The 12,497-nt window shown below is 43.1% G+C and overlaps 1 protein-coding gene across 3 annotated transcripts in view; it reads right to left on the reverse strand.

Annotated features, from left to right (window-relative positions):
* cap2 (cyclase associated actin cytoskeleton regulatory protein 2) overlaps positions 1-12,497 on the reverse strand; it is a 31,938-nt gene that overhangs the window by 10,442 nt on the left and 8,999 nt on the right. For 2 of the 3 annotated variants that reach the window (XM_021559940.2, XM_036971441.1), the window contains exons 2-4: positions 7,176-7,300; positions 6,839-6,939; positions 3,611-3,688 (exon numbers count right to left, since the gene is read on the reverse strand). In XM_021559940.2, the coding sequence (XP_021415615.1) occupies positions 3,611-3,688; positions 6,839-6,939; positions 7,176-7,290 (294 nt within the window). In that variant the 5' untranslated portion in view covers positions 7,291-7,300. Of the gene's footprint in view, positions 1-3,610; positions 3,689-6,838; positions 6,940-7,175; positions 7,301-7,686; positions 7,755-12,497 lie in introns of all 3 variants that reach the window. The other variant, XM_036971440.1, reaches the window with a different exon arrangement.

A 12,497-nucleotide genomic window follows, 5' to 3' on the forward strand; every position in this document is an offset into this window, starting at 1 on the left:
TGCAAACATGATATCAACGTTCCCAGTGAAAGTAACAAAGAAAAAAACTATGGTGGGATTTCACAGGGTAAAGCCTCGCAGCAGAGCAGAGGGCTGGCGAGGCATATGGGATAAACACCCATATGAAAAAATATTATAGTATACTATGATGTAAATACGGTACTATTACTATATTTACATACTATAGTATTCACTGTTTTTGTGGACATGATTGTAGTATACTGTAGTAAAGTTGACTATAGTATAAATTCTGTAATTTTACTGTTGTATATACTATAGTAGTTACTGTGGTATTTTTTGTTTTATTATATTTGACATAGAAGTGGGGCTTCCTCCTTGAGGAAACCTACTGGGCAAATACTAAGACCAAATTGTCCATAACCTGTAGGTAGGTAGGACTGGAGTCTGAACACAATATATGGTCTATACTTGGCATGTTGGTTTCTCACTCATGGGTGGCACAAATAGAGAGGGGAATGTGTAACCTTTATTTAACCTTTATTTAACTAGGCAAGTCAGTTAAGAACAAATTCTTATTTACAATGACGGCCCACCCCGGGCCAAACCCGGATGACGCTGGGCCAATTGTGCGCTGCCCTATGGGACTCCCAATCATGGCCGTATGTGATACAGCCTGGAATCGAACCAGGGACTGTAGTGACGCCTCTTGCACTGAGATGCAGTGCCTAAGACCGCTGCGCCATTCAGGAGCAATGGGTGGAGTATATGCAAATTAAATACTGTAGTATTACTATAGTAAAAACTGTAGTATATACTATACAAATTACTGTAGTGTTTTTGCAGACATTATTGTAGTATTTACTAGTGTTTTTTGCAGATAATACTGAACTATTTAATATATGTAGTATTCTACAATATACTACAAAATGTTATAGTAAGGACAACACATGACCAAGGGATAGTACAGTGTGCAGTATAGAATTCTACAGTATTCTACAAAATTCTGTAGTAGGTACTACACATGATCGAGGGATACTAGAGTGTAGTATAGTTTTCTATAGTATCCTGCAGTTTACTACAGAATAATATAGTAAGTCCTATACTATTCTATTGTAAACTGTAGTTTTTTTTTATGTGGGCACACACACACACACACACACACACACACACAGACAGAGTGATGGGCCGTGACGGGGTCAGGTGAACCCAGCTTCAAACACACACACACACACACACACACACACACCCACCCATACACGGAGCGGCTCAAATATAGAACATGCCCATAAAAAGCCACGGAGCATAACCCCGGGCCAGTGCCGTGGAGAGAAAAACCAGAGGTTTTACCAGCAGCTCTGGGGTCCCTATGGGAGAGCTGTACAGGGTCACAATCTCTTTTCCACCAGAGGCAATGATTTAGGTTTATATAAAACTATGTACATGTGAAAATGTGTCCATACAGTATCTGTGTGGTTTTGTAGTAGATTTCTCTGGGGGTATATTGATTGACAACAATATATTTTTGGGGGGGCTAAATCAATGCCTCTCCAATTTGAGGATTGTCAGTTCTGCCAATGCCATTGTGGATCGTCACCCAAATTCTCAGAGAACAGCGACAAGAGTCTCTCTACAGCAGGGATTCCCAATCTCGGTCCTGGGGACAGCTGATTCAAATAATCAGTACTGGCTCTCTACAGTCTCTCTTAACAGGCTACAGGCTCTCTTAACAGGCTCTCTACAGGCTACAGGCTCTCTTAACAGGCTACAGGCTCTCTACAGGTTCTCTACAGGCTACAGACTCTCTACCGGCTCCACACTCCCTTCAGGCTCCACACTCCCTTCAGGCTCTACTGGCTCTCTGCTGGCTCTTAACTGTCTGAAGTAAAGATACAGGAAGTTCTCCTCACTAGTTCACGTCCACATTGATTTCCTGTTTTTTTGTAATGATATTTACACACTACGAGGTCGAAATAACACTCTGAAATTGTAAAAATGATGCTGATGCACTTTTAGTGTAAGAGGTGGTGGGATGGAGTTTTTAGCCCACAGCATGACATCACGATCTGATTATTCTGACCAATCCTCTTTTATTGTCACGTTCTGACCTTTATTTCCTTTGTTTTGTATTTATTTAGTATGGTCAGGGCGTGAGTTGGGTGGGCAGTCTATGTTTGTTTTTCTATGATTTGGGGATTTGTATGTTTCGGCCTAGTATGGTTCTCAATCAGAGGCAGGTGTCATTAGTTGTCTCTGATTGAGCATCATACTTAGGTAGCCTGGGTTGCACTGTTTGTTTGTGGGTGATTGTCTATGCTAGATGCTTGTGTCAGCACAGGTCTCATTTGTAGCTTCACAGTCGTTATTGGTTTATTGTTTTTGTATGCAGTGTTCAGTACTTTCTTTAATTAAATATTCACTATGAACACATGATCCTTCTCGCCTCTCCTCTTCAGATGAAGAGGAGGAAGACTGTGAAATTTATTTGCATATGTATCCTCCTACTATGAAGTGGTAAGCGAGGTAGGCTCTAGTCAGTATAGACGAGCCTATCCGCCAATCAGGGCTGTGTATGTATATATATAAAAATTTGTATCAACACGCCCATACGATCAGACTGAGCATTTCAATGGCAAAGGCAGCTAAGGGAAATAAATTATTTAAAAAATATTTTGCTTTTTTAAATGAAATAAACACTGTGATTTATTAGACATACAGTGATGATTGAAACATTTAGAAGATTGCATGGGGTCTTTAAGCAAACAGTCAATGCAGCCACCAACCACCACCGTCCTCGCCTCTCCATCTCCTCCCCTCTCCTCTCTTATTCCCTTCCTCTCTGTCCCCTCCCTCCGCTTAAACCCTTCCTCCTTGTTTGTGTATCAGACAATTGGTGAATTCTTTCTCACTGCCTCTTGACCAATGACCTGCGAGATATGAGTTAATCACTTCCTGTTCAGCTTGGGGCTCTGCCCCCCACCCCCCTCCTCCTGGTTCAATACAAACAAACAGCCAATGCGATGATATCACGTTAACCTCCCCTTCCTCTCCGTACTCCCTCCCTTTCCCCCCTCAATTCCCCATATGTGAATGTGTTGTATTAGTGTTCTTTTTTAAAGGGGGTTAATCCCTATGTGAACAGAGCTCCGGGGCACCGCATGGCTACCCACTGGCCCAGCAGCACTGGGAAACACAGAGAGGCCTGGAAAAGGCTGCTGCTGGAACACTGGAATGGGTGATACTGAAATGAGCAATACTGAACTGGGTGATACTGAAATTAGCAATACTGAACTGGCCGACACTGAAATGAGCAATACTGAACTGGCCGACACTGAAATGAGCAATACTGAACTGGCCGACACTGAAATGAGCAATACTGAACTGGCCGACACTGAAATGAGCGATACTGAACTGGCCGACACTGAAATGAGCGATACTGAACTGGCCGACACTGAAATGAGCGATACTGGGACACTGTAATGGGCGACACTGGCTACATTACAGTAGATAACAGTAGATAAGTGCACATTGGATAACTGTGTTGAAGTGCAGTGCAGTTGGCCAACAGTCCTGATCCATACACATTTGTTTACTTGCTTTGGGTATCTGCATTCAGGACAGTTCTCCAAGCCATTACACATATCATCCTTACCGGAGCAGGCTCCTGGTGTGTGGTGGCCATTTTGAGGAAGCTTCTCTGAAGCTGCAGAGCGTTGTTCACCATCTCCGCCTGTCAATCACAGAGGTTAAAATGTCAAATATGAGATTATTATAAGCCACACTCTGCACTGCATCATGCTGGTAACAATGCATTAGTCAGGTCCCACAAGGCATGTCCCATGTTTGGGAAAACCTCCAGAGGAACTCCGGTTTTTCCATAAAAGGAGCTTTCCTAACTTAAAAAAACACCTCTAACCCACACACCCCCTCCTCCTCATTTCACTGTGATGGGAGAAGGAGATTAAGTGAATGTTGTTTTACGAAAGAAAAGACCCATGAAGGAATATCCTCCCCCATCCCCCAGTCCCATTTCACCACATATTAAGGCTATTTCACTGTCGTTCTGCTTTTCCACATATTAAAGTCCTCACTTATTTAATTCCCATTTGAAATCATGTCTCCCTTGAGAAAGGGATTTCTGCAATTGGACTTGCTACCAGTGCCTGGTATGAATCAAGGTTCAAATGTTGGCTTTATTTTGGGAGTCTGAAGAGAAATCATCAAAGTGGTTGCCAACATGATTACTAGCCACAAACTACACCTCATCTCCCTTTGGAAAACGTCCTGACATCTTCGTGGAAAAGGTCCTTGTGTCGCGTTTTAAATATTGGAATGTAGGGTTAAAGTTCAAACACACTCCCGCCATTAGCTTTATAGGGGACAGGAAACAAACTGTAATTTAAAGTACTCCTACTCCTCCCATCTATCTAGAGTGGTTTTCTGTAGAGAGCCGGAGTGGTTTTCCCTGGCCAAGCCCTGGACCCCACACAGTCAGAGGTTCCCAGAGCCAACTTCTTTGAGAGATAAAACAAGGAGAATCTACCATGTGTCTGTCCCAAATGGAACCCAATTCCTTACAGGCTGCCATATTGGATGCATATCTCCATATAATACTAGTCCCATTGACAGAAAGCAGGCAGGGGAGTGAAGTGGTCACTAAGTGCTCCTCTCAACATCCCTCCAGCCCTACTGTCACTGGTAGAGAAAATCTCACTGTGTTAAAGATTCATCTTAAATGTGGTTGCGATTTGGCTTGGTGACAACAGTTGCATATACAGTATCATAAAATCAAGTTAAACACCACGTTTATCTCAATGGAAGTAGTAGAGCAGCCTGGGAAAACAGAGTAGTACAGCAGGACAGAGTAGTACAGCAGGACAGAGTAGTATAGCAGGACAGAGTAGTATAGCAGGACAGAGTAGTACAGCAGGACAGAGTAGTACAGCAGGACAGAGTAGTACAGCAGTAGTCCAGCAGGACAGAGTAGTATAGCAGGACAGAGTAGTATAGCAGGACAGAGTAGTATAGCAGGACAGAGTAGTATAGCAGGACAGAGTAGTATAGCAGGACAGAGTAGTACAGCAGGACAGAGTAGTACAGCAGGACAGAGTAGTACAGCAGTAGTCCAGCAGGACAGAGTAGTATAGCAGGACAGAGTAGTATAGCAGGACAGAGTAGTACAGCAGGGCAGAGTAGTACAGCAGGACAGAGTAGTACAGCAGGACAGAGTAGTATAGCAGGACAGAGTAGTACAGCAGTAGTCCAGCAGGACAGAGTAGTATAGCAGGACAGAGTAGTATAGAAGGACAGAGTAGTACAGCAGGACAAAGTAGTCCAGCAGGACAGAGTAGTACAGCAGGACAGAGTAGTATAGCAGGACAGAGTAGTATAGCAGGACAGAGTAGTACAGCAGGACAGAGTAGTACAGCAGGACAGAGTAGTATAGCAGGACAGAGTAGTACAGCAGGACAGAGTAGTATAGCAGGACAAAGTAGTACAGCAGGACAGAGTAGTACAGCAGGAGTCCAGCAGGACAGAGTAGTATAGCAGGACAGAGTAGTATAGCAGGACAGAGTAGTACAGCAGGACAGAGTAGTACAGCAGGACAGAGTAGTATAGCAGGACAGAGTAGTACAGCAGTAGTCCAGCAGGACAGAGTAGTATAGCAGGACAGAGTAGTATAGCAGGACAGAGTAGTACAGCAGGACAGAGTAGTCCAGCAGGACAGAGTAGTACAGCAGGACAGAGTAGTATAGCAGGACAGAGTAGTATAGCAGGACAGAGTAGTACAGCAGGACAGAGTAGTATAGCAGGACAGAGTAGTACAGCAGGACAGAGTAGTATAGCAGGACAAAGTAGTCCAGCAGGACAGAGTAGTACAGCAGGACAGAGTAGTATAGCAGGACAGAGTAGTACAGCAGGACAGAGTAGTACAGCAGGACAGAGTAGTATAGCAGGACAGAGTAGTCCAGCAGGACAGAGTAGTACAGCAGGACAGAGTAGTATAGCAGGACAGAGTAGTACAGCAGGACAGAGTAGTACAGCAGGACAGAGTAGTATAGCAGGACAGAGTAGTCCAGCAGGACAGAGTAGTCCAGTAGGACAGAGTAGTATAGCAGGACAGAGTAGTCCAGCAGGACAGAGTAGTATAGCAGGACAGAGTAGTCCAGCAGGACAGAGTAGTATAGCAGGACAGAGTAGTATAGCAGGACAGAGTAGTACAGCAGGACAGAGTAGTACAGCAGGACAGAGTAGTACAGCAGGACAGAGTAGTATAGCAGGACAGAGTAGTACAGCAGGACAGAGTAGTATAGCAGGACAGAGTAGTACAGCAGGACAGAGTAGTATAGCAGGACAGAGTAGTATAGCAGGACAGAGTAGTATAGCAGGACAGAGTAGTATAGCAGGACAGAGTAGTACAGCAGGACAGAGTAGTATAGCAGGACAGAGTAGTATAGCAGGACAGAGTAGTATAGCAGGACAGAGTAGTATAGCAGGACAGAGTAGTATAGCAGGGCAGAGTAGGCAACTGTCTTATTTTCATCATCCATATTATCTTTTTGTGTGTTCTTATCTGCTGCTCTGGTACAAACATCACTTTGAGTTTCTGTCAGTTAAGACGCCTGCTTCGTTTCATTTACTGTAGACTAACAGTTTAAGATAAAGACAAAGACCAAATATAATGGCAGTGTGTTAACCAAGACAGCTGGTGTGTGTGTGTGTAAGTGAGAACATTTGAGGGATTTGGGGATTGAGGAGGAGACTTTGTGATCTTAATGGCACAGAGCCATTTCCCATTTGCGGCCTTGGCAAGAAGCCACTCAAACACACAAGGATAGTCAGTCATATGCAATCACACACACACATTCATTCCACTCACATGCTTCTCCACATCCTCTCCTATGGCACGGCTATTTTTCAGGTACTCTGACAACGGCCCAATCAGCAGCAGGTCAAAGGCCTCCATACACTGGGACAGACCTGGAGAGACAGGTGGAAGAAGGGAGGGAAGAAGGAGAAAACAATGCCCACAGAGGAGAGGTCAGCCGTTTTTACCACAGTTTTTACCACAGTATCTTTTCCGAGTTTTACATAGAATATTCCATGTTTATAAACGTTCATTGGATAAAGTTGTGTTCCCAGTTAAACCTAGAACCTCACTACCCAATGCTATACACTGCTGTCACAGTCTGGACCACTACGTTTCTACTACTCACCTCCGTTGATCCCGTTACATTCCCCGTTGGCCATGCCATTGGACACCTGCATGTTGACGGACACCTGCTCCACACGAATCACGGCCTGCTCCAGCCGCTGCACTAGCGTTTCCATGGCGATGGTCCTGGAACGAAGCAGATAAAGTCAGTGGACTGATATCCATCACTGGTGCTGTAGCCAGGGCTGGTCATGTTTCCCATGACGTCTCTCTTCTGATTTCAAGATAAATGCAATACAACCCATGACTTTTCTTTTGTGTCTAGATTTATAGGGGTTGGCTAATTTGTAGGGTCAGAGGGACATTTGAAATGCTATAGGACACTTATGACACTGCAGACACCTAAAAACCCAAAACACGATAGGATTTGTAGGGCCCTGGTGAAAAGTAGTGCACTATAAAGGGAATAGGGTGCCATTTGGAATGTAGTCAGAGTTTTTCTGGACTTCTAGCCATCTGGTCCTTTGACACAACTTCCGCTACACAATCAATCATATTCATGTACACCATACCATAGGTCAGGGATCATCAACTATATTCAGCCGCGGGCCGATTTGTTCTTGAGCGGATGGTCGGGGTTCTGGAACATAATTACAAATAATTTGTAGATTGCAAATTGATCGCAAGAACCCCAAACAGATATAATGTTTGACTAAAACAATTTCAAACCTTGCTTACATTTATATACGATCACATCGTGTCTCTCAATGCATGGGAATACTTGGGAACAGACATCTTAAATTACAATCACTTGGAGCTGATTTCCTGGTGTGTTTTTTTTTACAACCCAATTGAGATGGTTTGGGATGAGTTGAACCGCAGAGTGAAGGAAAAGCAGCCAACAAGTGCTCAGCATGTGGGAACTTCTTCAAGACTATTGGAAAAGCATTCCAGGTGAAGCTGGTTGAGAGAATGCCAAGAGTGTGCAAAGCTGTCATCAAGGCATCAAGGGTGGCTACATTGAAGAATCTCAAATATAACATATATTTTGATTTGTTTAACACTTTTTTGGTTACTACATGATTCCATATATGTTATTTCATAGTATTAATGTCTTTACTATTATTCTACAATGTTGAAAATAGTAAAAAATAAAGAAAAACCCTTGAATGGGTAGGTGTGTCCAACTTTTGACTGGTATTGTATATATATATATATACACACAATAAGTAGTGCGCTGGACCTTTACTACTCCTGTATGAGCACACTGAAATAGCCGTCTGCAGAGCGGGGAGAAAAATTCAGCACCACCACCACCCCTAAACATGCATTTCATGCATACAGAAACAGGGCATTGCTTTCAGTCATCATCCATGGAAAACTTGCTGATCTATTGGTAGCCTTGTATACTTCAGTAGCAATATTTTTTTAAACCAGAGTAATATGGTCAAAAGTAGTGCACTATAGAGGAGTCCAGGGATAGGGTGCCATTTGGGACTCAGTCATAGAAGTTCTCTTCTCTTAGTTGAGGAGAAACAGCATCTATCTGATCACCTGATCCGGTTGTTATCAGTGGAGACTGACCTCATAAGCCAGGCCATTCGCCTGATTGTATTTCTTCCGCCAGCGTTAGCAAACCAATCCCCATGCAGGGATCGGCTCCAGTGATGTCACCGTCACACAGACTGGATTATGAGCCCTAACACACACACACACACACACACACACACACAGATGGGAGGATGGCTCATATTAATGGCTGGAATGGAGTGGTTACAAACGCACTGAAACCATGTGTTTGATGTATCTGATACCATTCCACTTATTCCGCTCCAGCCATTACCACGAGCCCGTCCTCCCCAATTAAGGGGCCACCAACCTCCTGTGGTACACACACGGATACAGAGACAAACACACACACTTCTCATAATCCAGTCTTATTATGATGGCGCCGGAGGTGATGGCTGCCGTTTTACGAGCTCCTTACCAATTGTGCTATTGTATGTGTTTTTTCGTGTTATTTGTAACTTATTTTGTACGTAATGTTTCTGCCACTGTCTCTTATGACCGAAAAGAGATTTGGAATATCAGGACAGCGATTACTCACCTTGTACAGGACGAAGATTTTTTTCTTTAGTCGGACGCAAAGGATTTACTTCAGACACCCAACAAGGCCCAAATCCCCACCATTCGCATGAAGAAGAGACGGAGATATTGGGGACATAGGTCGGGGTGCCTTGTAAGGATCCATTGGCGAGTGAGTAATCCCCCTCTACCGACAGTCCTATTAGCCAACGTGCAATCATTGGATAATAAAATGAATGAACTCAAATCAAGACTATTCTACCAACGGGACATTAACAACTGTAATATCTTATGTTTCACAGAGTAGTGACTGAACGACAACATGGATAACATACAGCTGGCTGGGTTCTACAAGATAGAATACCTGCCTCCGGTAAAACAAGGGGTCTTTGTCTGTGTTTATTTGTAAATAACAGCTGGTGCACAAAATCTAATATTAAGGAAGTCTCTAGGTTTTGCTCGCCTGAGATAGAGTATCTCATGATAAGCTGTAGACCACACTATTAAACAAGATGTACTGGCTTAAGCAGAGGGACACGTAGTGTGTTACTGATGGTAGGCTTTGTTACTTTTGGTCCCAGCTCTCTGCAGGTAATTCACTAGGTCCCCCTGTGTAGTTCTGGGATTTTTGCTCACCGTTCTTGTGATCATTTTGACCCCACGGGGTGAGGTCTTGCGTGGAGCCCCAGATCGAGGGAGATTATCAGTGGTCTTGTATGTCTTCCATTTCCTAATAATTGCTCCCACAGTTGATTTCTTCAAACCAAGCTGCTTACCTATTGCAGATTCAGTCTTCCCAGCCTGGTGCAGGTCTACAATTTTGTTTCTGGTGTCCTTTGACAGCTCTTTGGTCTTGGCCATAGTGGAGTTTGGAGTGCAAATAAATTCATTAAAAATCCTACAATGTGATTTTCTTTTCTCATTTTTTCTCATAGTTGAAGTGTACCTATGATTAAAATTACAGGCCTCTCTCATCTTTTTAAGTGGGAGAACTTGCACAATTGGTGGCTGACTAAATACTTTTTTGCCCTACTGTATATTTTTTTGTAGCTGCCTATTTATCACCACAGACTGAGGCTGGCACTAAATGGCCATAATCAAACAAGAAAATGCTAATCCAGAGACGGCGCTCCTAGTGGCCGGGGACTTTAATGCAGGGAAACTTAAATCTGTTTTACCTCATTTCTACCAACAGCATGTTAAATATGCAACCAGAGGAAAAAACAAACAAACCCTACACCACTTTTACTCCACACACAGGGATGCGTACAAAGCTCTCCCTCACTCTCCTTTTGGCAAACCTGACTAAAACTATATCCTCCTGATTCCTGCTTTCAAGCAAAAACTAAAGCAGAAAGTACCAGTGACTCGCTCAATAAGGAAGTGGTCATATGACGCAGATGCTAAGCTACCGGACTGTTTTGCTAGCACAGACTGGAATATGTTCCGGGATTCTTCCGACGGCATTGAGGAGGACATCACATCAGTCACTGGCTTCATCAATAAGTGCATCGATGACTTCGTCCCCACAGTGACCGTACGTACATACGCCAACCAGAAGCCATGGTTTACTGGCAACATCTGCACTGAGCTAAAGGGTAGAGCTGTCGCTTTCAAGGAGGGGACTCTAACCCGGAAGCTTATAAGAAATCCCGCTATACCCTCCGACGAACCATCAAACAGGCAAAGTGTCAATACAGATCGAATCGTACTACACCGGCTCCGATGCACGTCGGATGTGGCAGGGCTTGCAAACTATTACGGACTTCAAAGTGAAGCAGAGCCGAGAGCTGTCCAATGACACGAGTCTACCAGACGAGCTAAATAACTTCTATGCTCGCTATAAGGCAAGCAACACTGAAGCATGCATGAGAGCATAAGCTGTTCCAGGCAACTGTGTGATCACGCTCTCCATAGCCTATGTGAGTAAACAAGTCCACAAGGCCGCAGGGCCAGACGGATTACAAGGACATTTACTCCGAGCCTGCGCTGACCAACTGGCAAGTGTCTTCACTGACATTTTCAATCTGTCCCTGACCGAGTCTGTAATACCAACATATTTCAAGCAGACCACCATAGAACCCAAGAACCCCAAGGTAACCTGCCTAAATGACTACTGTCGTAGCATAGACTATCATTAAATGTTGAAGACTGTATATTATCAAATAAATTCTCTATGTAATTTAATTTCGCAATTAAAATAGTCATGTAACTTTAATTAACTAGGAAGTAAGGGCACCACGGAAAATGTTGTTTATAGAGTTTAAATTTCCCGAATATAACTTCAGATATTTTCATATCTTATCGATTACAGTCACTTATTGTATTATTACCTCAGTCATATTCGGAATGTCGCAAACCCTTGGATATCTGCACGAACCCTAATATAGATCATGAATCAGCGATATACAAATTGGCTTAATTATTTATTTACTAACTTACTTCATCAATCACAGAATTACATAGACACTAGAGGTCGATTAATCAAAATGGACGATTAATTAGGGCCGATTTCAAGTTATAGCAATCGGTAATCTGCATTTTTGGACACCGATTGTGGCGGATTTTTTTTATTTATTAGATTTTTTTATACCTTTATTTAACTAGGCAAGTCAGTTAAGAACACATTCTTATTTTCAATGACAGCCTAGGAACGGTGGGTTAACTGCCTTGTTCAGGGGCAGAACGACAGATTTTTACCTTGTCAGCTTGGGGATTCGGTCTTGCAACCTTCCGGATACTAGTCCAACGCTCTAACCACATTGCACTCCACGAGGAGCCTGCGTGGCAGGCTGACTACCTGTTACGCGAGTGCAGCAAGAAGTAAGTTACTAGCTAGCATTAAACTTATCTCATAAAAAAACAATCAACCTTAACATAATCACTAGTTAACTACACATGGCTGATGATATTACTAGTTTATCTAGTGTGTCCTGCGTTGCATATATTCGTAAATCGTAATCCTTACCATAAACATCAATGCCTTTCTTTAAAATCAATACACAAGTATATATTTTTAAACCTTCATATTTAGTTAATATTGCCTGCTAACATGCCTTTCTTTTAACTAGGGAAATTGTATCACTTCTCTTGCGTTCCGTGCAAGCAGTCAGGGTTTATGCAGCAGTTTGGGCCGCCTGGCTCGTTGCAAACTGTGTGAAGACCATTTATTCCTAACAAAGGGCGTAATTAATTTGCCAGAATTGTACATAATTATGACATAACATTGAAGGTTGTACAATGTAACAGCAATATTTAGACTTAGGGATGCCACCCGTTAGATAAAATACGGAACGGT

The sequence above is a fragment of the Oncorhynchus mykiss genome, chromosome 32 (genome assembly GCF_013265735.2).
Source record: "Oncorhynchus mykiss isolate Arlee chromosome 32, USDA_OmykA_1.1, whole genome shotgun sequence".
NCBI classification, from domain to species: Eukaryota; Metazoa; Chordata; class Actinopteri; order Salmoniformes; family Salmonidae; genus Oncorhynchus; species Oncorhynchus mykiss.